Consider the following 24,097-nt stretch of genomic DNA (forward strand, 5'->3'; position numbering starts at 1 on the left):
AAAATATCATTTACAGACTGATTTAACAGACGATCACTGCTGCCACGATCACTGGAAAGTCTGGGTGAGAGGCTTCCACAGAGGAGCGCCCAGTTTGCACCAGCTTTCTAAAGACGTTATTTACTTCACTCAAACTGCGTGTGGCTATTAGCGCTGGTGTTAGTGAATTAGACGTTGTTTATCAATGAGGCTCATTTGCATAGAAAGGGGCAATTTTTCCACCAAATATATGCATATTACCTCATTTAAATACGTGCAAATAACACCGGAGCACCGAGACACAATCTGCTTGACAGCGCAGGTAGTGGAGCATTTTACCCTCTGCACGTGCTTTGTGAATTAGACCATATCTGTTTGCTCCTTTTTTACCGGTTTAGCGGCCGCAAAAGCCACGCAATCCTTTTGTGAATTCAGCCCTGAGTGTCTTATGGAGCACTGGTTCCCAACTCCTCTAGGGGTTGCCAGGCCTTCTTGATTTTAAGGGGTTTAGGAAGACTTTACAGTAAATTCACAGTAGGCCTGTATCTCAGCATTTCATCCGTTTCTCAAAAGAAAACTAAATAAAGCTGTTATTTTTAAAGTTTAGATTATTAGTCAAGACATTCATTTAAAAGGTCACAGGATAGGCGTACGATGAAGACCTGAACACAGGCCGTAGTCACATAGTCTTCCGTCTCTGCTAAACAGTCTCGTCCTTCATTAGAAAAGAATACAGTTAAAACAACCAAAGAGCTACTAGAGCAATGGCCAAGCATCAGGGTGATGTGAGGAAAGACAACACTTAACTTGTTAGAAATGGAGCCTATTCAGTACAAGTATTTATGATTGTTAAGAAACAACAACAACAACAGAAAACACCTGTTTATTTCTTTAGATCAATTGTACAGTTTATCAGTGTCTGTGCTGTTGTTGTTATGCATTTAGTAAATTATGAAATGTCCATGTAACTTACTCGGGGGTTGTCAGTTTACTCAGTGATTAAAAAAGCGATCCCTGAAGGAAAAAGGGAAGCACTGCTAAAGAGCTCCTTTAATGATAAGTCAGTCGGCCATCCATGCACAATAGCAGGGTCTTGATTAATGTAAGTAATTACAGCTTTACATTTCATGAAGCATTTTGCTTTCCTGGTATGATTGGCAGCGGTGCTTTAAATTTGCAGCTTGATGGACATGTCTTATCATCTAATGTTTATTAATGTTTGTTCATTTCTCATGTACCAGCTGGAAAAAACAGTACGAAGTGAAGATTATGATGCTGTATTTACTGTATATTATTAGTACATGGAACTAGGACAAAGTTTGCAGGTGGATGCAGGGGAGGTGGTGTTGATGGAAAGATGTCTTGTTGTGCCGTTCCGGAAATGAGCAGCAGCTGAGTGAGTTTGACAGCTTAAGTGGGTGATGGCAATATGTAAACTCAGTTGACGTGTGTGCTGATCCAGAACTGCACTGTCAATCATAATACATTTAATTTAGTGTGGCCCAGAGTTGAGAATGAATTCATGGTGGGTGATTGTTCATGAGCATCCCATTAGGGGGGGCATTAGCCACGATGAAACCTTTGGAGATACAAGGCGATGCTGCATTGAACTAGATGTGTCTGTGGTGGCCCAGAATTCCTTGCACCATCTCTTTTTACAACAACTTAAGAAACCAGAGGAGAAAAGGACTAAAAGGGGATTAACAGTCGAGCAAATAAAAACAGTCTTCAGGCCTGAGAGATGCTAGAACAAACATCAAGGTTAAAAAAATACCAAATAAAAAACAGAGATGCTTGAAACAGTTAAGGGATTTATAATGACAGCAGCTGGGAGAAGTCCAGCAGTAAGGCACAGAACAAAGTTCACTGGATTTTAGCATCCCTTCCCACAAGAAGCAGACATAACAATGGCTGCTGAGGCAAAGGAAAGTAATGAGGGAAAAATCCTCTGAGGCAAAAACTGTGATTAACTCTGAAAGTGTTATAATAACACATGTAGAATAGAATGAAGAAATGGCAAATTATTTGGGGCTATTGAGCACAGCGTTGAAAGGCTATAAAAAAAAAAAAAAGACAGCATGTCAGACATAAATAACTCCAGGCAGCAAGAATAGATTGAATTTCTGGTGCAGGTCAATAAATAGGGAAGGCATCAAACACATAAAAAGAACAATAAATTTAACACTGGAGAGTGTTAGCAGAATCCCCCGAAGAAAATGAAACAAAAAGAAGAGACCAGAGACATGACATATCATCAGAAACACCTCACAGCAGAACATTTATTAACCAAGATAAAGCAATAGATATTTGAAAAAAAACTGAAAAATCACAGGTTTCACTGCTTTAAATAAACACATTTGTTTCGGCTATACACAACCAAACAATCTTTTTTATCATAGAATAAAGCAAGCTTTGGAGTTATGTGTCTGTTTCAGCTTGTCTGTCTCTTTAATGCACTTTCTGTGTGCAGAATTTCTGTGTAGTGGCTGTCAAGGTGAAAAATTACTTGGAAAGGAACAAAGTGATTGCTAGGTCAGTGCCTGAAAAATGCCCGGTTTCTCATGCTGCTTGGAATACGCGAGATGTACTGAACCTCAGTGCAGTCAGCCAAGCAAGAGAGGATATTTCCTTCCCAAACTGGGCCTGGCATATTTGGTTCAGCTGCAGACTGTGTTTCTCTGGGCGGGATGTTTTTAGTGCCAAATGTCATCAAAACTGGGTTAAAGACTATTTACAAGGCATGCAGCTGTTCATAACACACAACATCGGGGCATGACAGCTCCTGCAGATTGATATCACGGGAGGTGTACAAGATGCCCTTTGGCATCCAACTTTGCATTTAGCATCTTCATCAACACAAACCTCAGAGGCTCTGCTGCAGTTTCCAACCATCAGGATCCACATGAATTATTGAAATAACGACCACAACAGCACAGTAGTGGGATAGGCATAAAAAAAGTCACCCAAATCATGTGTGAAAGGAAACATCCAAGTATTAAAGTCCCTCTCCAGACACATTCTAAGTAATATGCTAACATTTTATGTAACATGGTTTCTCACATAATAGAAATCTCTGGAATAAATATCTCTGGAAGCATATCTACTCTTTCTCCCTTACTGAGAAATCTTCTTGCGGAAGTTTCGCCTGTGCCTCCTCCAGTGCTGCTCGCACTTGGTTGACCTGTGAAGTAGGCATCAAGATGGCGAGCGTTACTGTTAGAGGAAACATTAGAGAGATTCAGCGGTACATGTTTGAGCCTCAGTCAGACACAGACTCATGGTACATCACCACAGGATCTGTCATTTCCACCCTTCCCATTAATTGTCTACATAAGCTGCCATGCAAGGCATTCCGGTAGCGCTGCATTGCATTTCGAAGGGGCAGAGCTTCTGTTCCTCATTTGCATTTAATGTTGAATCTAGGCTACTTTATGCAAATCAGGGGCATCATGCACGACTCGCCACCTCTGGAAACTCCCAAAAAACTTTTAAACTCACCAATAGCTATGTTTCCATCCAAAAGTGATTTGAATCATTGGGAAATGCGCATTAAAAGAAATACGAATTCTGTGTGTTTCCATTTAATGTACGGACTTTGGTGAAAACTATGAACTCGCGCGAGTTTTCCGCAGAACTGGAAAGTCTCGCATTCTTCTTCTTCTACGTTTTCTGGCAGTTGGCAACCAGCTTGTAAATGCATTACCGCCTTCCCGACCCAGAGTGTGGATATCATCATGAAGAGAGGTGCGCTACGTCAGACTTAATTCGAACATAACTGTTTCCATCCCCCGTTTTGCGAATCAACATTTTTTCAAATCAACCAAAACCCGGCTAAAGCGAGCGTATTTTAGTTTGTGCGAATCAGGGGATTTTAATTCGAATTTTGGCGTTTCCATTATAATTTTTGATACTTGCGATACTTCTAGATGTGCATCTAAACAGGCTGATGGAAACATGGCTAATGTTGATCTAAAATGAAAACAGTACAGCATCTGCATGGCTTATACCTGCCCTGGATACAATGTTGGAGGCAGGACCCTGTTCATTTCTGTGGACGTTGCTCAGTGGCACGAGGCCAGAAACTATGAAGTAAAATTACCCAGACGTTCGGCACTGCTTCAGCATCAATAGGCCCATAAAGCAAGTGCAAAAGAGACCTCCGCCGGCCAAGCTAGCTACCTCTGGTTTAGTGCTCCGCTACCTTGAGTGGGGATGAAACAATTTTATCTTGTGGCTCGTCTAGACTTTCCAAATGTTATCTGACTGAATGGATCAAATCCTGATAGTTAAACAAGTCATTTCGAAGGATTGTAACACTCAAAATAAATGTATCAACAGATTTACAGACATCTCTTTTATAATGTAAGTAAGTGGGGAAAAAGACTTTTTGGGCCCAATAGCATCACGTGATTGGCTCGGAAGTTGTTTCGCCACTATGAAAATTGGCTTCAAAGCCTGGAGCATTTCCTGGGGGCCTGGACCACTAGCATCCAAAGGCGCCCTTGGACGTGTACCATTAGATGAGGAGTCTTTTGTACACCGAAATAGGCAACTAACAGACATATCAGTGGTTAGTAGAAAGTGTTGTTTTTTTGTTGTTGTTGTTCGTTGGCCTGTTAGCTTGTAGGCTAACTGGCAGTGGCTGACATAGTGTTAGTGTTTGTGAAACATACAGTATCATCTGTTACAATTGGGTTTTTGGTAGATAGTGGAAGGAAGCTCAAGGGATCAGGTTTACATCCAAAAAACTGCACTCTTTACCGTGTTTGCTGTCAAAACTTTAACTACGTTAATGCAAACTCTGCTCTCTGTACCGATAAGTCTGTTCTGTGCTGGAGGTTTCAGGTTTCTTAGCTGGTGTTGTGTCACAGTCTGTTCTTCCGTCGATACAGTGATTGACTTATTGAGCTTGCTTGGTGAATGTTTGGATCTCAGATTTTAGGGAAAAGCACAGATATCGCACCCTTCAGTAGAGGAATCCTTGCACAGATTAGAGTCAGTAAGGTCAAGGTTAGACAATTTGATTTTTGATTGGTGAAGAACATTAGGAAAAGCAATCGGACTAGATATTGAATCCCCATACTAGCCACTTACTGTATTTTCACATTGAAAAATCAGCTTATCATTTCTGTTGTCTGAGTCACGGGGATGCCCGTGTGTTGTGGAAACACTCATCACGCTGTTGTTGTTTGCTAGGTGGGCTGGCAGCTAAAGAACTTGGTGAACTTGCTGCGTGGGGACCCTGCAGGTGTCACCCTGACGCTGAAGAAACGCCCACAGAGCACGCTTACATCAACCCCTGCTTTGCTCAAGAACATGAGATGGAAACCTTTGGCTCTGCAAGTATGATTACTGCATTCATCCCCCACAGATATGTTTGTGCATGCCTGTTTGTGTGTAGGTATGTCTTGTGCGTGTGTGTCTCTGTGCTTCTGTCTGTTCAAAATAAGACTTCACAGACTCTGGACACGAGACACCAAAATCCCAGATCAGTGCATCAAAGACCAAAATATAAGAATATAAAGTTTAGATGGAGTTAAATTACAGTGGCACTTTTACAGTAGGATGCAATTTAAAACAAGATCCCTGAAACACACATTAGCTTTGTAACACTGTAAGTTGTTAAATGGGGTTTGCACTGTATTCTACAACTTGCTACTAATTGGTCGAAAGCTCCAGCATCATTCATTCACAAGTCGACATTTCAGCCCTCAGTGGCATCTGTTGTCCTACTTCGGCCAAACCAACCATATTATTAGGATCGTGTGCTTGAGCCAGAGAGGGTGGAAATGAGAGGGATGTGTATTAATGTAGCCCAGCCTTTCTTTGAGTCCTAGGCCAGAGAAAATGTTTTCTCCCCCCTGAGGCCCTGAAGCGCAGTCCTGCACAGCCTCCTCCCCCTTCACATCACATCCTCATTCTTCTTCTTCTTTGCCACCTAAATCGAATTTGCTCTCCTTCTGGCATTTTAGAGGACAGAAAAGGGGGAAAAAGAACATAGAAACTAATGTTTTCTGCTCTGAGATGTGACTAAAATTAACAATGTCAAGGTATAGTCTGTTAAGTTATTGAAAAGAACATGGTGCCGTAGAAGCCCTGCAGTAGCTCTGACACACATAATGGTCTTATGATGGAGCACATCTCCCGATAATACATCTCTGATATTAGTCAGCTGTGAGTTACGCAACATATTAGCATAGTTTGAGCAGTGACAAATTAGTATTCTTTTGTTAAAAGATTTTCACTTCGTTCTCATTTAACAGGCTCTCAAGTGTTTTTTGGAAGTCCATGTTTTATCACTGCAAAACAGGCGTCTTGTGATTGGATTACATCTCTCTGACTGTTCAAGTTAAACTGATGATTTTGCAGCTTCCTATTATGATATCATAAATGTGACAAGAAGATAATTAAAAAGATATTAGATACATATTTCGTCATTGAGGCATCACAAATAAACAAGGAGCAATCCATCTCCATGTACTGTTTAATAGACTATGTAGGCTATGACCAGATTTTCCTTGACCTGAATGAGAGGGACAACTAGACTGCACACCGACCCGTCTTCTTGTGCGCACTAGTTAGAACTGGAGCATCAGAAACGTACAGTACACTGCTCATTTCACGCTTGAGATGCTCAGCAGCACAGCCTGAACCGAACAAATGGTCCCTGACTGACTAACTGACTGGACTGCTGTGAACTCCAAATTTTCTATGTGTCAATCTCTGTAACTGTTCCTCTCCCTCTCTCTCTCCCTGTCTGCCTGTCTCTCTCTCTTTCGCACACGCTCGTACATACACACACATTCACTCACACACAGCCAATCTTCCCTCAGAGCCCCAGCAGCAGTGTCGCCACGCCTACCAGCACTTTAAGCACTCCATCCAGGAGGAGTAGCTGTGCCCTGCAGGACCTCTACATCCCACCTCCTCCAGCAGAGCCTTACACCCCCAGGTGAAGTCACACTTACACATCAAACACACAGTTCACCAGTGGTACCTGCTTTACTAAATAAAGTTACTATGTGGAGTTTTTGACCACTAGCAGTGATTTTAAATGGCAACCTCAGGGGCAAGTCAACATGGCAGTTCCAGCAACTGCAGTTCTTTAAATGGCCACTTGAGGCTGGCTCTGGGAGCGAGTCACTCCCCTGAGACCTCCATGTTAAAATGCCCGAATTTACCACAGAAATAAACATGTTAATCCCCTGGTGCAAAAATGGTTTTGGTCTCCATAGTATTTTTTTTTTAAAGATTATTTTTTCGGGCTTTTTGCCTTTAATTGACAGGAGAGAGTGAAATGGGGGAGTGAGAGAGAGTGGGGGGATGACATGCAGCAAGTGGTTGCAAGCCGGAGTTGAACCCGTGACCGCTGCAGCGAGGCATCACCTCTGTATATGGGGCGCTACGCTACCGACGCCCCCATAATTAATTTTTAACATTCATGACAGTTGTACAGGGTGTGAATTTTCTTCCCACGTTTACATAGCCTATTATTTAGGCTAAAGTTACGCATCATAAAGGGCTGGCTGCTTTGAGTGACAGGCTGTCTACTGACAGTGTCCTCCGCTTCTCAGTCAGATCCAACTGTTGCTCCTCCACTTCAGTGTGCGCTCTTTTGCTTCAGACTCAATTTCTGTCTGAATTGCATGTGCCATCATACCTAATATTTTATTTTAAATAGTGTCAAACATCCAGTTGTCGCTTTGCTGAAACCACTTACGTCATGTCCCTTGGGCAAATCATATGGAAGTCCCTCATGTCCCAGTGGCCTAATTATATGGATTTAAAAAGCAGCTTCATAACTGTCAGCCTGTCAGCGCTATTGATTAGCCACGCTCTTGCTACGACAAATCTCTCTTTAGCTGACCCCGACCTTTGCACTTTTACCTCACTTGACGTGGTGACGTTGTCACATCAGACAGTGTTGCCAGCTCCATTCAGATCAAAGTAGTCAGAAATAACTCACCCAAAAGGTAGCCGGATGCCGTCATGTGCTTGTTTGCATATTGGTGACGTCATTGCGCATTAATGGAAGCATTAAAACTTTGCTGGATTAGATTCAGTAGAAGAATCCTCAACAAAACATTTGAATGGCATGAGAGCTCTGACACTTCCAATCCAGACAGTGAGAGCGTCACAGTAAACATAGGAACTGAACTTCCATGACGAGCAGTGTCTCCTCTCCTCCTGCCTGTCCCACACCTACTGCTCGGCACAAGAAGAGAGTGGGGGGGGGGGGGGGGGGGNGCACAAGAAGAGAGGGGGGGGGGGGGGGGGGGGGGGCTGATAGCGGAAGAGCTGTAGACTGTGATTACTTATGCATGGGAGTGAAATATTTTTCAAGTAGTTAAGAGGGTCTGAAGAGTCGCTACATCTAGCAAGAAAGTCGCCAAGTTGGCTGCACTGTCTTCAGATCGGATGAATTAATTACATTTGTGCATTTTAAACATCTTTTCTATTTTCTGAACCTTTTGCAGTAAGAATTTAAAACAAATATTCAGATAGTTATGGTAAAATAGCCAACTATTTACAGACTGTGTTGTTGCAACCCTTCTCAACAGGGGGTGCACAGCACTCTCAGCACCCACCTCTCCACGCCAATGCCGCTGTGTTGCGCTGCCAGTGTGGCTGTAGCTTCACTTACTGTAACCTCCAGGAAAGGTCTGGTAATATTCTTTCAACAAATCCCATGAAAAGACCAAGAAACCCAATAAACTGCTCAGCTATTATAAATACATCCGTGAGTCACACAGCTGCATTGGGTGACATCTTCCTTTATGACCCTAAATATGGACACTGTATTTTATTTTGAGTCAGTACACATACACCAAATACACTGTGCTGTGAACACTCACCAGGGCACCAAATGTGTATTAATCTGCAGCAGAAAATAGTCCCCAACAAATACACTAATGACTTCTGGATTATTTAGTATATATCTGCAATCTCCTCTAACTGTTAACGAAGGAGCTCGGGGCTGAGGGCCACAGACAGGCTGGAGAGGTGGCAAAGTACAGATGGGCTAACACATTGTTGGTTCTGAGCTTTTTATGGGATATGTTGACAACTACAAAGATATAGGATATTGCTGGCCTTTTCCTTTAAACTAAAATTGTGGTTGATTTTGGCAGTTTGCATGTGAAGATGTTTTCACCTTACAGTACATTCTGATGGCGGCATTGTTTCTTTTGTCTAATTTTAGTCTGGGTCTTTACTGACAATAAAAATACCTCCTGTTTTCCGTTACCATAGAGATGACAAAGGAAATCTGTCGGGTGACGATCCTCAATCAGATGGCCATGTCGCAGAGGGATCTGAGTCACCAAACTCCTACCTGGACCAGGAGTGTCGGCGGCGATTTCCTCTGGTGGAGGAAGATTCTATACTGTACTGTTACGAGTACGACCAGAATCAAGAGGTGTCATCAGTCCGCAGGGGGAGCACTCCCACCTATGGTAAGACCTCTGCCTCGTCTGAGGACGTGCTGCTGTAATCGTGAGAGCCAAGAGCTCAAAACCCTGCAAATGTGACGTCTGTATGCTTTTGAGATGTTTTTTAAGACGTCTGCGGTGGTTTGATGTGTGTGTGGGCAGCTGTGTGATATTGACGTTCCGTGCGCCTCCTTGCTGCAGGCAGGCTGAGGCCCATCTCAATGCCGGTGGAATACAACTGGGTGGGAGACAACGAAGACCTGGCCAAGCTGAAGAGGGAGAGCAGGAGAGGTGAGTGGGAGGCAGTGGGAGAGAGAAAAAGAAAGGGAGGAAGAGAAAGGAGGGAGACAGAGAGGGACAGAGGGAGCTGAGGTGAGTGGGTGGATATCTCATAATATCCTCACCCTCTCAGATCTCCCAGCCAAAAAGTAGAAGGATGAGCTGGCCTGTCAAAACTGATAACATGCTGGATATCAGTTCGTGCCTCGATCTCCTCCATGTGTTCACAATCTATCACTGCTCCTTTTTTCCCTTCTTCATCCCTCCCTTTCTCGCTCTCAGCTTTGCCGTTTCTCTGTGTTTGGATATAAAAAGTACACTGTTGCTTTGGCAACTGTAGAAATATATCCTGAGATTTTCACATTTTGTTGGTGACTGTCGAGCTAGGTGGTAAATGGAGTGGGAGGAGACTGAATTGCTTTATTTCAGTCTCAAAGAAAGACTTGAGTGATGTGTTTGTTTCCTCTGGGGATGGTGGTGATATGTTTCTCCTTTGGGCTTTTCAAAAAAACGTGGTGGAGCTATATTTATCTACAAGAGACAGTATTTGGAAGTTTTGAGGGCTTCCTGCCTGACAACAGCCTTCATCTGTAGGTAGTCTTTTGAAGTGTCAGCATTCACTGATCTCAGACAGAGAGATCGTTAAAGGCGACTGACTGGCCTTACAGTCGATTATATAAAGGTTTGATCGGTTTTGTGACATTTCCTGTTGTAGCAACTAATACTTGGTTAAAATCCATAATCTAGATGCAAAATTACTTAAGTTAAAGCAGCAGTGTGTAGCACTTGGTGGCATCTAGTGGTGAGGATTGCAGATTTCAACCAGCTGAAACGTCTCCCATGAGCCAAGCTCCTGAGGATTCTTTTAGTGGTGATTATTCAGGACATCAGCCGGAAATAAAGATGGATGACGCACCTCGACTGAGCCCACTGTACAAAAATGAAGCCAAAATGTCCCAGAAACAACTGCTGCCATCTTGCCCTTGTGACAACATTTGAAGCCAGAGTCTTTGCAGTAGCGATCTCTACCAGTATTGAGTTCCTGCCCAATCACCTGTCTGACCAATCACGAGCAGCGCCACTGATGGTGAACATACCAACTGGCAAACACATCTGTCAATTATGCCCTCAATTTCCCTTTTTGTTAACATCAGATTACTAGTTACAATGACGCTTATCAGAAAACGAACACCTGAATATACATCAGCGTGATAAGAACTACCGAAAATGACAGAAACCATCTTTGGGAAAAATTTATTTGACTTGACTTGTTCTTTGAGTTTTAGTTTGGCCCATGTTGCATCTGCTAACATGGGAGGTGGCGGGCTTTATGACCTGTACTGCAGCCAGCCACCAGGGAGCGAATGAGATGTTTTGGCTTCACTTTTGGGAAGCTGTCATGTCATCCATTTTTATTATACAGTCTATGGTTCAGGAGATTATGATCGGAAGCCAAATTATTCACAAAGGTCGGACCAGGTGATTTATACTAGTAAAAACACTGAATAAATCAGTTCCACATTAAAAATCATTGTTTCTTGTAAGCTGCTCAGCTTGTCGCAGATGGGCCGCTAGCCCTGCACCTGTTAATGTTAGCTCACCTTTTTCCTCTAATAACTGAAGATCCAGACATTCAGGAGGTTTTTACCAGGAGCCGAATTATCCGCAGAGGTCTCCTCCTCTCCGAAACAAACAGACCTGGTGATTTAAATGGGTAAAAACACTGAATAAAGCAGTTTTACATTAAAATTCAGTGTTTTTCCAATGCTGTTCAGCTCCTCGCGGAGGGGCTGCTAACTACGGTGGCCCATGTGAAATTGCGAAAGGCCCTATTGAGACCCAGTGCTAGGTTTGTCTGTTCTAGGCCACTGTATAAACATTGCAGTGCAACATGACAGATTCTGTGGACGAAGACTGCTCCCTATGTCGATATGAATAGCTCAGTCTAAGGTTAAAAAACCCCAACAATTTATATTTTCTGGTGATTAAAGAACATATACTTATCATATTATATTCCATGTCTGCCAATATATCCCTCTAAATTATACTCATAGGACCTTTAACTGACAAATGAGATTACTAAATTGGTGCAGCATACTATGATTCAGATGCATTCGGTGGAACTGTTCAGGGCATTTAGTATGTAAATTATAGATTTTCTGAAGTTAAATTCCGTCAAGTGTGTGTGGCACTGAATTTGCCTCTGTTGTGTCCCTGCAGAGAATTCCCTGATGCGTTTTGCAAGTGAAGATAAAACCCCTGGGGAGGACTTCCTGCTGGGGCGCAGCCTGAGTCAGAACAGGAGGAAGACCGAGCGAGGAGGCAGCCCCACCCATTACACGCTCGTCCCTGCGCTCCAGATGGAAGTCTCCCTGTCCACATCCAGCTCCGACTCTGCCTCCCTCTACCATGTGAGTCCCTTGTGTCAATGAGAATTCTAAATTTTTTGTGATAAGCTGGAGTAGAAGTGTTCAGCAGCACTGGTATCCTCTGCATGATGTCATTCTTGTTTAATTTGCAGGTGTTTGAACGATCCTCACTGCTGTCAAGGTCAAAGAAGAAGAGTAAAGGTAAGGGCATTTGTTTAAGGAGTTTTACGTGAGCGCTCAAATGTACTCAAACCCAAACAGGAGCAGGTGTTTCTCGAGGAGTGTTTTCTGACCCCCTCATCTGTTCTGCTCCCCTGCCGCCGTCTGCAGCTGGAAGTCCCATGTCTTCAATCAGCAAGCGGCGGATTTCCTGCCGAGACTTGGGTCAGGGGGACTGTGAGGGGTGGCTGTGGAAAAAGAAGGATGCTAAAACCTATTTTTCTCAGAAGTGGAAGAAGTACTGGTTCATCCTGAAAGGCACGTGCCTGTACTGGTACATGAACGAGGAGGTGAATATGATGATTTTTTTTTAACAAAAGAACAATTCGCAGCATTAAGCCTTCATTCATTATGTGGCACTGTGATTTAACTTTGCTGTTACTGGTCACAGGATGAGAAGGCCGAGGGCTTTGTCAGCCTCCCAGAGTTCAAGATTGATCGTGCCACTGAATGCAGAAGGAAGTAGTAAGTACCAATTTTCACCTGAACACCAAGGATCAAGCGTCTTAGATTTGCATTGCTTTTTCATTTGGCCTCAAAATTGGACAAAACTAGAAACAAATTTCTTGAATACAAAGATGACTGCAGAAACTCATGTTGCATATTCAGATACAGTCCTACAAATGTATTATCGGTACAGAGGTAACCTTGTGTAAATTGGTTCTTGGCAGGCAAACCATTGGCATATATATTGAATAATTTAGGGAACTGACCATGCAAAACGGACAATTTACAGAGGACAACTGACTCACAAACAATATGCACTAACTCTATCAACCAGCAACATTTTAGTATGCTGACAGGAGGACTGCACATGTGCACATTTATGGCTTTGTTATAATTTTCAATACGGTATTAATTTAAATCTCAGATCATGAATAAGAAGATAAAACAGATCAAATATATACTGTGCAGGACTTTCTTAAAATACAATTTATAGACTCATACCCACTGCAAGTTTTTTCCCCAGAGGCTGTCGTCTGCTTATATTTTGTGATTTTCTTCTTATTTTGGTATGTTTGGGATGTTTCTGTGTGTGTCACCTACAGCCAGTAACAGCGTGCAGGTAAGGTCTTGACTTGATAGAAAGGTCCCACCCAGCGTCAGGCCATTAGGAGCACACATCCCAGAGGAAGCTACAAAAACCGTGGGCACAGTGCTGAAAAAAAAGTATAAAACGCCAAGCGATCAAAGTTCGTTCCAAACAAGAGTAAATCTGGGGTTGGCTTTTACTCTCACTTTTGCTGGCTTTACTGTTTAGAAACAGTAACTGATCATTTCTGCATATTAAACCTTCTAGCAGCTGCAGTGTTAATAACAGTGGATGCAGAGGACTGAAATTATCATAGTGCAATAATGGTAAAAAATATCTATAACTAGAAAAGTGCATTCAGTGGAGTGCAGATCTCTGCCAGGGGTGTCTGGAGGTTTGTGAATGGGGAACAGGGAGTGCAGGGCTGTACGTCCAGCAGTGTGCAAAACAGAAGTGGATGAAATGAGACCAAACTTTTTTATGGATGCCAGTTTTTTGAGCCACAGTTAAGGTCAAAATGTGGCCTGCACAAAACTAGGAATTTTTTAGCCTAGCTAATTGCTGGAAATGCCTTTTGCTGTGCAATTATTATTAAATTAATTCACAAAGGCATTCAGTGTACATTAATTCCTGACAGCAAGCACGCTGGCCTGTCATATTATCCAAAAACTTGCTCAGTGTATTGCCACCATAAGTGATGAGTTAAATAACAAAGGCATTTCAGCCGCTGGCTGACATTATTGAGTGTTGTAAACAACCACTGATGACTGTTTGAATGAATGAATTCAAACCACAATTGTCTTATCTTGGCATGCAAATCTGGACAGGAACAATTCCTAAACGCCAGCAATGTAAAATGTCAACTTCAAAATGAAAATCCCAACAAAAGAATCTGCCAACACTTGCCTGACCGTCACGTATGTACGTCACCTACTAGCTGGGTTAGAAGAGTGAGGAATCAGCAGTCAATGGCGGTATAAAACAGAGCAGTTGATACAATTATTTTTTCAAAATTTGTGATTCACCTTAACCCAAAAAGGTTGTTTTGCACACAGTCATAAATGTGCATAAAAAAAAAGTTAGGCCGATGGGTCCAGTAGTATGCAAGATTAGCTGCAGACAGACAGATGCACACACCCACATATGAACACAAAAAGTTAGTTGGCTAAAAATGTAAAACAAGAGGTGTGTAGGTCACATTTTATCAGTGATTTTTGGATCTGAGGGCAGTATCCAGAGGGAGGGCTGATCATTTGTTGAGTATGAGTGTTGCATGCATTTCCTCCCTCATAAAGTAAATCCAGAAGCAGATCCTTAGATCACGAGAAGTTAAATCTGATCTGGTTAAAGGAAGACAAATCTTGCTTTTAAAGATTCAATTGCAAATCCCACATAGTTCAACACGGTTCAGATAATGGATGTGCTTCTGTATACAGTAATCTGTACTTTGTCACAAATAGCTGTTAGCACATTTAATGGGTTTATTGTTCAGTAATGGGTTGAATGCCAGCAAATTCAGATGTTGTGAAAGTCATTATAAGGGTTTTATAATCATGGCTTACCTTCGTATATCTCGCTTAATCATGCCACTCAGCTCCTGGGTGCAGGATTGTGTTTGCACGCACTCTTAATGAAACTGACTCAGACTTACATACAGCTCTGGAAAATAAGCAGAGCAGTTTATCTCATGATGCAAAGTCTTGCTGTTTTTGTGTCAGTCTGAATTACTGAGTGTGTCTGTGTGTGTGCATGTGTGACCGTGCGCCTGTTTACCTCGGCAGTCTTGTGTATTCATATGTTAATGTGCGCTATACATCCCTGTTCTTGTGCATACATATGATTAAATATACCCTCGGTTCTCTTTCAGCGCTTTTAAGGCTTGCCATCCGAAGATAAAGACCTTCTACTTTGCAGCAGAAAATGTAGACGACATGTCCCGGTGAGTTAATGAGGCTGTGATAGTCATGCTGTAAACTCCCCCAATCCCACATCTGCAACCTCATTTATACCCCTGCTGGCCGGAAATTGAATCCCCCTACCCACCGCACTGCCCACTCTCCTTGAAAAGAGCAGTTTTGTAAGGTGATTGGTCAAACAGGGACACACACATGCACACGAGCACACAATGTTCTATTGGATGTCAAGCTGCTGTGCGTCATGACCGTTCTTTTCCCCCACAGGTGGCTGAGTCGTCTGAGTATGGCAGTGGCAGGCTACTCCGAGCAGGAGAAAATTCGTCAGGACCAAGGTGAGATTAGTCACAGACTGTTCACGCCGCTGCAAAAGATTCGCCGTCTGTTGCAGGTCGACACTTATATAAAACACCATGATTGACAAATTTAATATAAATATGTAATGATGAACGCATGGATAATTCTTTTGCCTAGTCTTCCCTTGGCGAGGTTTTAAATCCATATCACAGGTTCGCAGCATTAATGTTTCATGTATAAGCTCCATCTTATACATGCTGCAAACATGCAAACAGAGAATTGACTAAATAAATCTTATTTCTACATCAGTGGCTGAGGCTCTTTAACACCTCTCCCTGGTTTCACTTGCACTTCACATCTGATTCAAGCATCTCTACTTTGTGCTGCATATAAATGCTAATTTTAGGGGCTGAAGACGCACTTGTTATTTTCATATTCTGTCGTTCTTTGGCTTCTTACAAATGGACAGGAAGTAAGGAAAGCTACCCTTGAGCTATTTAGAGGAGCCTATGTAGAAACCCTGCAAAGGAGGGTGGGTGAGATCGGGTTTGTCATTTGTTTTATGAAGAGGGGGCTTCTTCCTTCTCAGACAAGTTGCTAAATTACACCCTTAACACCTCCAGATAACTTAACAGGAAGTTCTCACATCTTAGATTCACCCGTCTCCTTATTCAGCCTCAGCAGTAGCTAAGCCTGGACTTACATCACACCCACGCCTACACTGCAGCGTCAGAACACTCTATCATGGGGACGGCTGATCTCTCTGACCTGACACAGCAGTTCAGAAGCTAAAATTGTCATAAATGTTACATGTGGAATATTTTTGTATCAGCTACAAACATTTAACTATAGAGTCCCATAACTGTAGACAAACCTCAGTCTGTCTCAACACAGCTATAGTCCAGGTGGGAAGATTCTGACACAGGTGTGCAGGGCTCCTACGCAGTATGGAAAAGTATGGAAACTTATTCTAGTAACTTGCAGGTCCAGAGAAGTATGGAAAAAAGAAAAGAGAGTATGGAAAAATATCTGTGTTTCCAGACTAAAGCCTCTAGTCTGTTTTCTAAAATATAAAATTCAGAATTTCTAAAAATAAATTGATCACACAAGCAGAGTGTTTTGCATTGCATTCGGAGCAGGCAGCCGGCACAGCCAAAATGCTAAATACTGTGTGAGAGAGTGCGGGCGAGAGCGAGCTTAATGTCGTCAAAAGCGAGGCAAAAAGTACGGCGTGTGACTGAACGCACACTCCTACGCAGAGCTGCCTCCAAGCCTGTACGTCAGAGCCGGCAACACAGCTCTGCCCTAAGTGCCTTATAAATGAACAAATCCGGACTTTCGTAACCAAATTAGTTTGGAAGAAAACCTGGCGATATCTTTGAATTGCATCACAAATAACAAAGTATTAAGCTCGTTTGCACATTTATGTGTAATGTGGTTATGTAATTATCAGAAAAGTACACAGACTATCTGCTCTGCGTAGGGAAACCTGCATGGCTGTGTTCATTGTTGTTTTCAAGGACACAGTGAATAAACAATGCTGCACAGACTGTGAAAATTATATTGTTTAACTTTGTTTCAGGTCTTCTTGAAATTTCAATCTGGAAAAATTTGAAATTTTGAAGTGGAAAATGTGTAGGGTCGCTTGGTTGAGTGTAACTGCTTTGTTTTGACAAATGTTTGTGACCACATTGTCCATAATGCTGCATTTACAGAGCAGAAGAGTTTTTGATTCTGCTATAAAAATAGAAACCTGACCCAGTCTGTTCATTCATGACAGATTACTGGAGTGAGAGTGATCACGAGGACATGGAGATGACCTCGATGTCCAAACAGGACAGTCCGCCACCACCTTATGACACCTATCCCAGAGCATCCTCAGTGAGTCTGTCGGCCTGTAGTTCAGTAGATAGATATGCTGGAAACTTCTCTTTTTCACTTGCTAATTGTCTCATTGTTTAGGTGAGTCCCTACCTGGAACCGAAGCGTGGCCACCTCTCCTCTTCTGACACCTTCCAGTCCCGCTCCTCTCATGACGACTTCCACTCAGAGCCTCAGGACGGCAGCAGCAGCAACAACGGCGTCTCCCCTGGGCAGAAGACGAGCGGCCACCGGAACTCGTGGCAGGACCAGATGGAGAGCAATGCGAGGATGCACTACCTCCAGACGTTTCCAGTGGAGGAGAACATGCTGTCTGAGGACAGAGACCAACTGGCGATGGAGTACCGCAGACAGTCCACCCTGCCCGCACAGCGCAGCCTGCTGCAAGAACAATACAGGGCCCTGCCTCTGCCCCTCAGGTCCAGCATCGATTCAGACGCGGGAGGGAAACCCCGCAGCTTCACGCTACCCAGGGACAGCGGGCTTCATGCTATCCTGGCTGCTACCGCTGCTGCATCGGATCAGAGGGAGCCCCATCAATACCAGCTGGACCGGCCCAGAGGCAGTGGTCAGACACACACCATCTATGTTTCACATCTTTTCACATGAACCACAAGTGTAGAAAAATGGAGAATACTGTGTATTTATGTATCACACTGGTACTAAAACTGTCAGTCAACCAATCATTTACTTGATCTATAGAAAATTAACTGACAACAATTTAAGTCATTTATCAAAACAAGGTTGACAAATTAATTGTAACCAGTGACTGTATATAAACATGGACGATGTGTGTCCACTTCCTCCCACTGAAAAAAAATGAAACCAAAATATCTTGCATATGGCCGCTGCCATCTTGCACTGGTGACACCATTTGCAGTAGTGATCGTGAAGTAGAGCCACGGAACTTCCCACCCATACACCCATATAACCCAACTGCAAACAGCACCACTGATTGTCACACACAGCTGTCAATCATTATGTGAATCCCCGTTTTAGGTAATAAATAACTAATAAAACCAAACTTATCAGTAAATGAACAATTGAACACACACCAGCATGATACGATCTACCTAAAATGATGGAAACCATCTTAGGAAATATGTATTTGACGTGTACTGTAATCTTTTAGTATGGCTCATGTTCCATCTGCTAACATGGAGGGGATGGGGTTATTCACCTGTACTGCAGTCAGCCAGCAGGGGGCGACAGAGATGGTTTGGCTTTACTTTTGGGGAGCTACACACCTTTGCTTGCAACCCGACATCATACACGTAATGGTGACTATTCATTTGTGCGTACGTGTAGGCAGGGGGTACTCCTGTGGTTGTCATGGATACTTGGACAGCAATGTTAAGTAGCTCAGCTAATTTGACAAATTATAAATTATGATTGGGTAAAAAAAATGCATCCATGTATGTGTGCTCAGGAGGAAAACACACACACACACACACACACACACACACAAACAGTACTACAAATTGGCTGATTTTCATCATAGACCAACGACACAGGCCATGCTTCCCACCAATCTGAGTCACTTCTAGCACCCTAACACCAAGCGCTGCGTGAAAACTAGTTTGCAAGTGAGCAGAGAAGTAATGAATAAACTGTTGAAATGTCCAGCTTCTGCCACTCCAAGTGGTACTGGTACAGATTTGACTGAAAATTCAACACAAGGACAATTTCAGGATCACTGTGTCTTTCGTACAAAAATCTGCCTCACAATATCCACTTTTATGTAATAAGGATGTTAAATAACATCCAGTGTAAAATCAATCTAAATCAATATTCGTGGAACATTAGGTTTGGTGTCGCTGACGGAGAACTTGAGCTAATCTGACAGGGCCGTGGGGCACATCACACAAACAAGGCTGGGAACCACTGCAGTAGACCATTAGAGGGAATCAAGGTGACTCACATTTACCAGTATAACTGAGATCACCCTGTAATCTCCAGTCTTAGGGGCCTCTCCTGCTCATTTTAACACGCAGATCAGTCTTTTCTTCTGCAGTGTTGAGCATGTGTGCTTATTTGTCGCCAGTTATTTTATTAAAGCTGCTAACAGGCAGTCAGAGGCAGCAAATGTCAGAGGTTGAATACTCACTATTATTGCTTTATTGGATTGGATTTGAAGCCAGCCCATTTGCCGTCCCTCGAAGGCCTCCGGGGCAGTTGCCTAAGTGAGATGAAATTTAGTGTCTTATTTGATAGTGATGTATCTTGGCAGCCCACTCTCTCGCACACACTCACGCTCACTCTTTCTCTCTCTTTTTTTCTCTCTCTCTCTCGCGCGATCGAGATGTCATTGTGCCTCTCGGCAGTGTGTGAATGGTGAAGCGAGGAGGAATCCTTTCAGCCCATGTTAATGTTGAATTCTGAACAGGATAAAGAAACGCGCCTAAGGGTCCTTTCTTCTTGTCCTCATTTATCTATTGCTCCACCGTTCACTCTCTCCACCGCTGCCTGTAAAGACAAGAAAGAAACACAAAACAGGCGGCAAATAAAGCATGATACATTTCAAAGCACAGCCCCAAAGCTTCAGCCTGTACCACCCTGCTTCCAAAACACAAAATAGAGTGACGACAAACAGATTCAGAGCACTAGTGCAGTGTTCGTATCATGCCAGCAGAGGGCAGTGGATGTAAACAGGAGAGAAGAGGCGTCCTGGTTGTTTATTAGAATGATGTACAAGCTGTGTTTTTCTTGAAGAGGATGCCATAATGAAGAGGCATACCACAAAATGATGTATTAAAAAAAGAGCAGAAATGTTCATCCTGTGAGGAAGAAGACCATGTATACATTATTTGATTAGACAGGAGAGAACACAGTTTGCTCTCATAAAGTTAGAAAAAAAATATTTATCGACTAAAACAGGAATTAAAAAAGACATTTTACACACTTCCTTTGTATGATGTTTACAGCTGGTATCTTTAAAATTGTTATTAGCTTAAATTAATCTTTATTTTTTGCAAAGCCTGGTGTCTCGATATATTGGGACTTATTTCCAATAGAAGCAAATTTATTACAGTTAAGTAAAACTAAACCAAAAACTAGGTTTGAAAAAACATTTTAGTGAAGTGGAATAAAAATAAAAACTAGACCTTAAAAAATAATGAAAACTAACTGAAACAATATTGTGTACTCATGAATCAAACTCAAATAAAATAAAATCATTCAGGAAATTTAGTTTTCATTTAGTTGTCAACACAAAAAACACGAGGAGGCACTGGTGCATATGTTTATTGAGACTGGGGCGTCTGTGTAACTGGGAGTCAATTTCCTTCACAAATTGCTGTGTTTGTTTTGAAATATCAATTCTGAACTTCTTAAATCTTTCCCCTGGCAATTAACCCCCATCTTGTCAATAATAACAATAAAAAACTACTAAAACTCAGAAAAATTGAACTAAAAATAGACATTTTTAAACAATGAAAATGAAATGAAATGAGCAAACCCACGCTGCAAACTAACCGAAACTAAACTGAACTGAAATCAAAGATTGCAAAATTAATATAAATACAAACTAATAAAAGATACAAACTAAAATAGCACTGACTGTGATTAAACTAAAGGGTCAATTAAATTACAAATACACATATTTTAATTTGCAGATAGTTTCAGTCTCTAGTTTCAGTCTTACATCTTTTGCAAGCAGTGCTATGCAACCACTCATGTTAACTTAGCACATTTACTAAACTAATGTATATAAGAGGATGTTGAAGGTGTTTGTACTTTACTTGAGTATTACCATTTTATTATATTTATTTCGACCTCCACTGTTGTACAGTTAAGGGGTAAATACTCTTTTTTCCCACTGCATTTATTTGACAGTGGCACCAAATAAGATTTTACATACAAAACATTTTGAAGAGCCTGTAAATACTTTGTTATTGATGAAACTACCCAGCTGCATGTAGTATCATTAGAGCTGAAATAATTCGTCAATAAATTGATTAGTCGCTCAACAGAGAATTTGAACTATTTAAATAAATAAAGCTTCTCAAATGTGAGAATTTGCTGCCTTTGCTTGTGAAATTACACAACTTGAAACTACACAAATGTTAGTCCCACAAAACAAGTAATCTAAAGATGTCACTTTGGTTCGAGGTCATTGTGACGACATTTCTCACTATTTTCTGAAGCTTTACAAACCAAAAAGAAATATCATACATGTATTGAGAAATTAATTGTCAGATTATTCCATAATGAAAATAATCATTAGTTGCAGCCCTTTAGAAAATATTGTAAGATGAGCTCCACCTTAACTAACATAAGACATTATGCATGAGTAATCACAAGTACATTTGTCTATAGTGATTATACTTTTATATTTAAAATAATCTTTTCCTTATTATACTGACATGTCACACTTGAAGTATTTTAACAGTGTAATATTAGTACTTTACGTATCTCACACCACTAAAACAGCCCCGGGGGATGAATGCAGTTTTATTTGTATTACTCACAGCATGAAACAGCTCAACAACAACATTTCTTTCCAGAAAAATGTCCTGGTAACTCAAGATCCGCTGACCTTGGTGTCAACTTGCAATATTTTTGAGTCCCTTAACAAGTCACTTGTTAGCTTCGGCTCTCTGCCATTTCACGCTGGGCAGGTAGCATACACTCTGCTGGTGTGAATGTGTGGGCGGAGAGAGACTGCAGTCACAGTTACAGCTACAGCTACAGCTTCATATGGTGGATGAGATTCCTTTTTAAACAGCAAAATACAAGTTAACAGCCTGCATATACAGATTTTTTTCTAAATTATCGCCTTGTTTAGTTTAAAAAGGTGATGATTTAGAACAATTCTCTGTAGGCAGGCTGTTAACTTGTAATTTGCTGTAAAAAAAAATCCCATCCTTGAGTTCAGTTTAATGTCACATCTCTGTTGATGATTGCTTGTTCTTCTTGCCAGGCCATGGACGAGACTGCAGGATGCAGGCAGACTCTCTGGGAGATTTGTACCGGGCTCTGGAGCAGACCAGTCTGTCCACCTCGGCTGACCACAGATCAGCCAGCCGCCTGGAGTACAAGCGCTCATTTGTCCGCCGAGTCAATGACCCCCTGCTCAATGACAAGCTTCATCGCCTCCGGATCCTCCACAGCTCACTTAAGGTAATATATATTGAGCATTTGTGTCTCCTCATACATGTGTGCTCTATTGGCTAATTACTAATTAATACCTTTACTTCCTTACAGAATGTCCCTCTTCAAGACACAAACCGGTCACTGGGTTTTTTAGGGTAGACTGTGAGGATCAGTGATTTAACCTCAAACGTATTGCCTCTGCCTGTGCCTCACACAGCTGCCATCCCTTTGCTGGAGATTAAAGGCACCAAAAACCTCCCTTTACCTGCTCGGCTCTACATCATCCTTTCCTTTTACAGCATCTTCAACCTCGCTCACCGTGCAGGAGCACAAAGACTTGGTGTCCCTCTCCACTTTAAAAGATGAGGGCTGTTACGAAAAGCAAAAAAAAAAGATGTCTGGCTTGATTAAATAACAGGGTTTATGGCAAATGAGCACTTTGCGTCTGTGTCAAAGACTTGTCGGAGAGCTTTGTAACTCATTGCTTACATGCATGGCCGCCTCCCTTCGCTTCTGTTGAATCGTTTTAAACATTATGCTGGAGTTGTGTACAGCCGCTCAATAAGGTCTGACGGAGGAATTAAAAGCTATTTTGGATGTACACAACATTTTGTTATGCATGATTAAAAGACATGTTTGTACAGGGTGTTAAGCTTATATACAGTATATAAATATATATATATATATATTTAATATTACATGACTACAACAACAGTGACCACACAATGTTTTGGGGTACTTATACAAATTGTAAATCAAGTGCTGTGCCTCAGTGATTGTGAATGTACATTGTACTTTTCCAAGGGAGATGAGAGAAGATATAGAGAGCAAGCTATTCCTCGACACAGGAGCACAAGAATATAACGCTGGGCAATAATGAACTAGTATTGTAATATACAAAGGAATGATCAGAATAGTTGTCTATTTTTGTATGCATGCCGTCTACCTAATTGTTTGTAAAACAGTTTTGTATTTCTGAGTGCGTTTGGTCTGGAGAATACTGGTGTCCACCCCTTCCTCCACCGCATTGTGTTTTTGAGACTTATTTTACAATTTGCCCCTGAAAATTGCAGAAGTTGATTTTTTTAAGTGTTAAAAGAAGAATAACTGTATTTATTAAGTGTTTAATGTACAAGCATGCTTTGTATAACTAAAACACATTACCATGCCATTGGAAATTGACTGACATTGCACAAGTGTGCCACATTGTAGCTACATTACTTTTTTATTGAATAAAGTATGGCATGGGCACACACAAGTAAGACCCATTGTTACATGTTTTCTCTCATAATCACATTTAGATGACTATTTTTAGACGCTACTCCTACCAGAGATCCCAACAAAGGCTGACGCAGAGGATGCTAATAATATATTATACACACACACACACACACACACACACACACACACACACACACACACACACACACACAGTGTATATGAAGCCTCAGGCATTCTTACTCACACATTACATTTTTGTAGGTTATGGTAAATGATACGATCCACAAAGAATAAACACAGGAAACAGTGTAAGCAAACACAAGTAACAGGAATAAAATCTTTCCACTTCTACTGGTTTAATGTGCACAAAGGTGTCTTTAA

General features: G+C 41.8%; 1 protein-coding gene across 8 annotated transcripts in view; it reads left to right on the forward strand.

The window, feature by feature from the left end:
• The window catches only part of LOC126387604 (connector enhancer of kinase suppressor of ras 2-like), a 45,078-nt gene extending 21,325 nt beyond the window's left edge, over positions 1-23,753 (forward strand). For 4 of the 8 annotated variants that reach the window (XM_050040148.1, XM_050040152.1, XM_050040151.1 and 1 more), the window contains exons 9-22: positions 5,176-5,322; positions 6,798-6,931; positions 9,232-9,434; positions 9,612-9,701; positions 11,910-12,100; positions 12,211-12,259; positions 12,389-12,567; positions 12,669-12,742; positions 15,178-15,249; positions 15,491-15,558; positions 17,301-17,401; positions 17,483-17,969; positions 22,323-22,522; positions 22,607-23,753. In XM_050040148.1, coding sequence (XP_049896105.1) covers positions 5,176-5,322; positions 6,798-6,931; positions 9,232-9,434; positions 9,612-9,701; positions 11,910-12,100; positions 12,211-12,259; positions 12,389-12,567; positions 12,669-12,742; positions 15,178-15,249; positions 15,491-15,558; positions 17,301-17,401; positions 17,483-17,969; positions 22,323-22,522; positions 22,607-22,654 — 2,043 coding nt within the window. In that variant the 3' untranslated portion in view covers positions 22,655-23,753. The remainder of the gene's footprint in view (positions 1-5,175; positions 5,323-6,797; positions 6,932-9,231; positions 9,435-9,611; positions 9,702-11,909; positions 12,101-12,210; positions 12,260-12,388; positions 12,568-12,668; positions 12,743-15,177; positions 15,250-15,490; positions 15,559-17,300; positions 17,402-17,482; positions 17,970-22,322; positions 22,523-22,606) is intronic. The other 4 variants (XM_050040150.1, XM_050040154.1, XM_050040155.1 and 1 more) reach the window with 2 other exon arrangements.
• The last annotated feature ends 344 nt before the right edge of the window (positions 23,754-24,097 follow it).

Source organism: Epinephelus moara, chromosome 3, assembly GCF_006386435.1.
Source record: "Epinephelus moara isolate mb chromosome 3, YSFRI_EMoa_1.0, whole genome shotgun sequence".
Taxonomy (NCBI): domain Eukaryota; kingdom Metazoa; phylum Chordata; class Actinopteri; order Perciformes; family Serranidae; genus Epinephelus; species Epinephelus moara.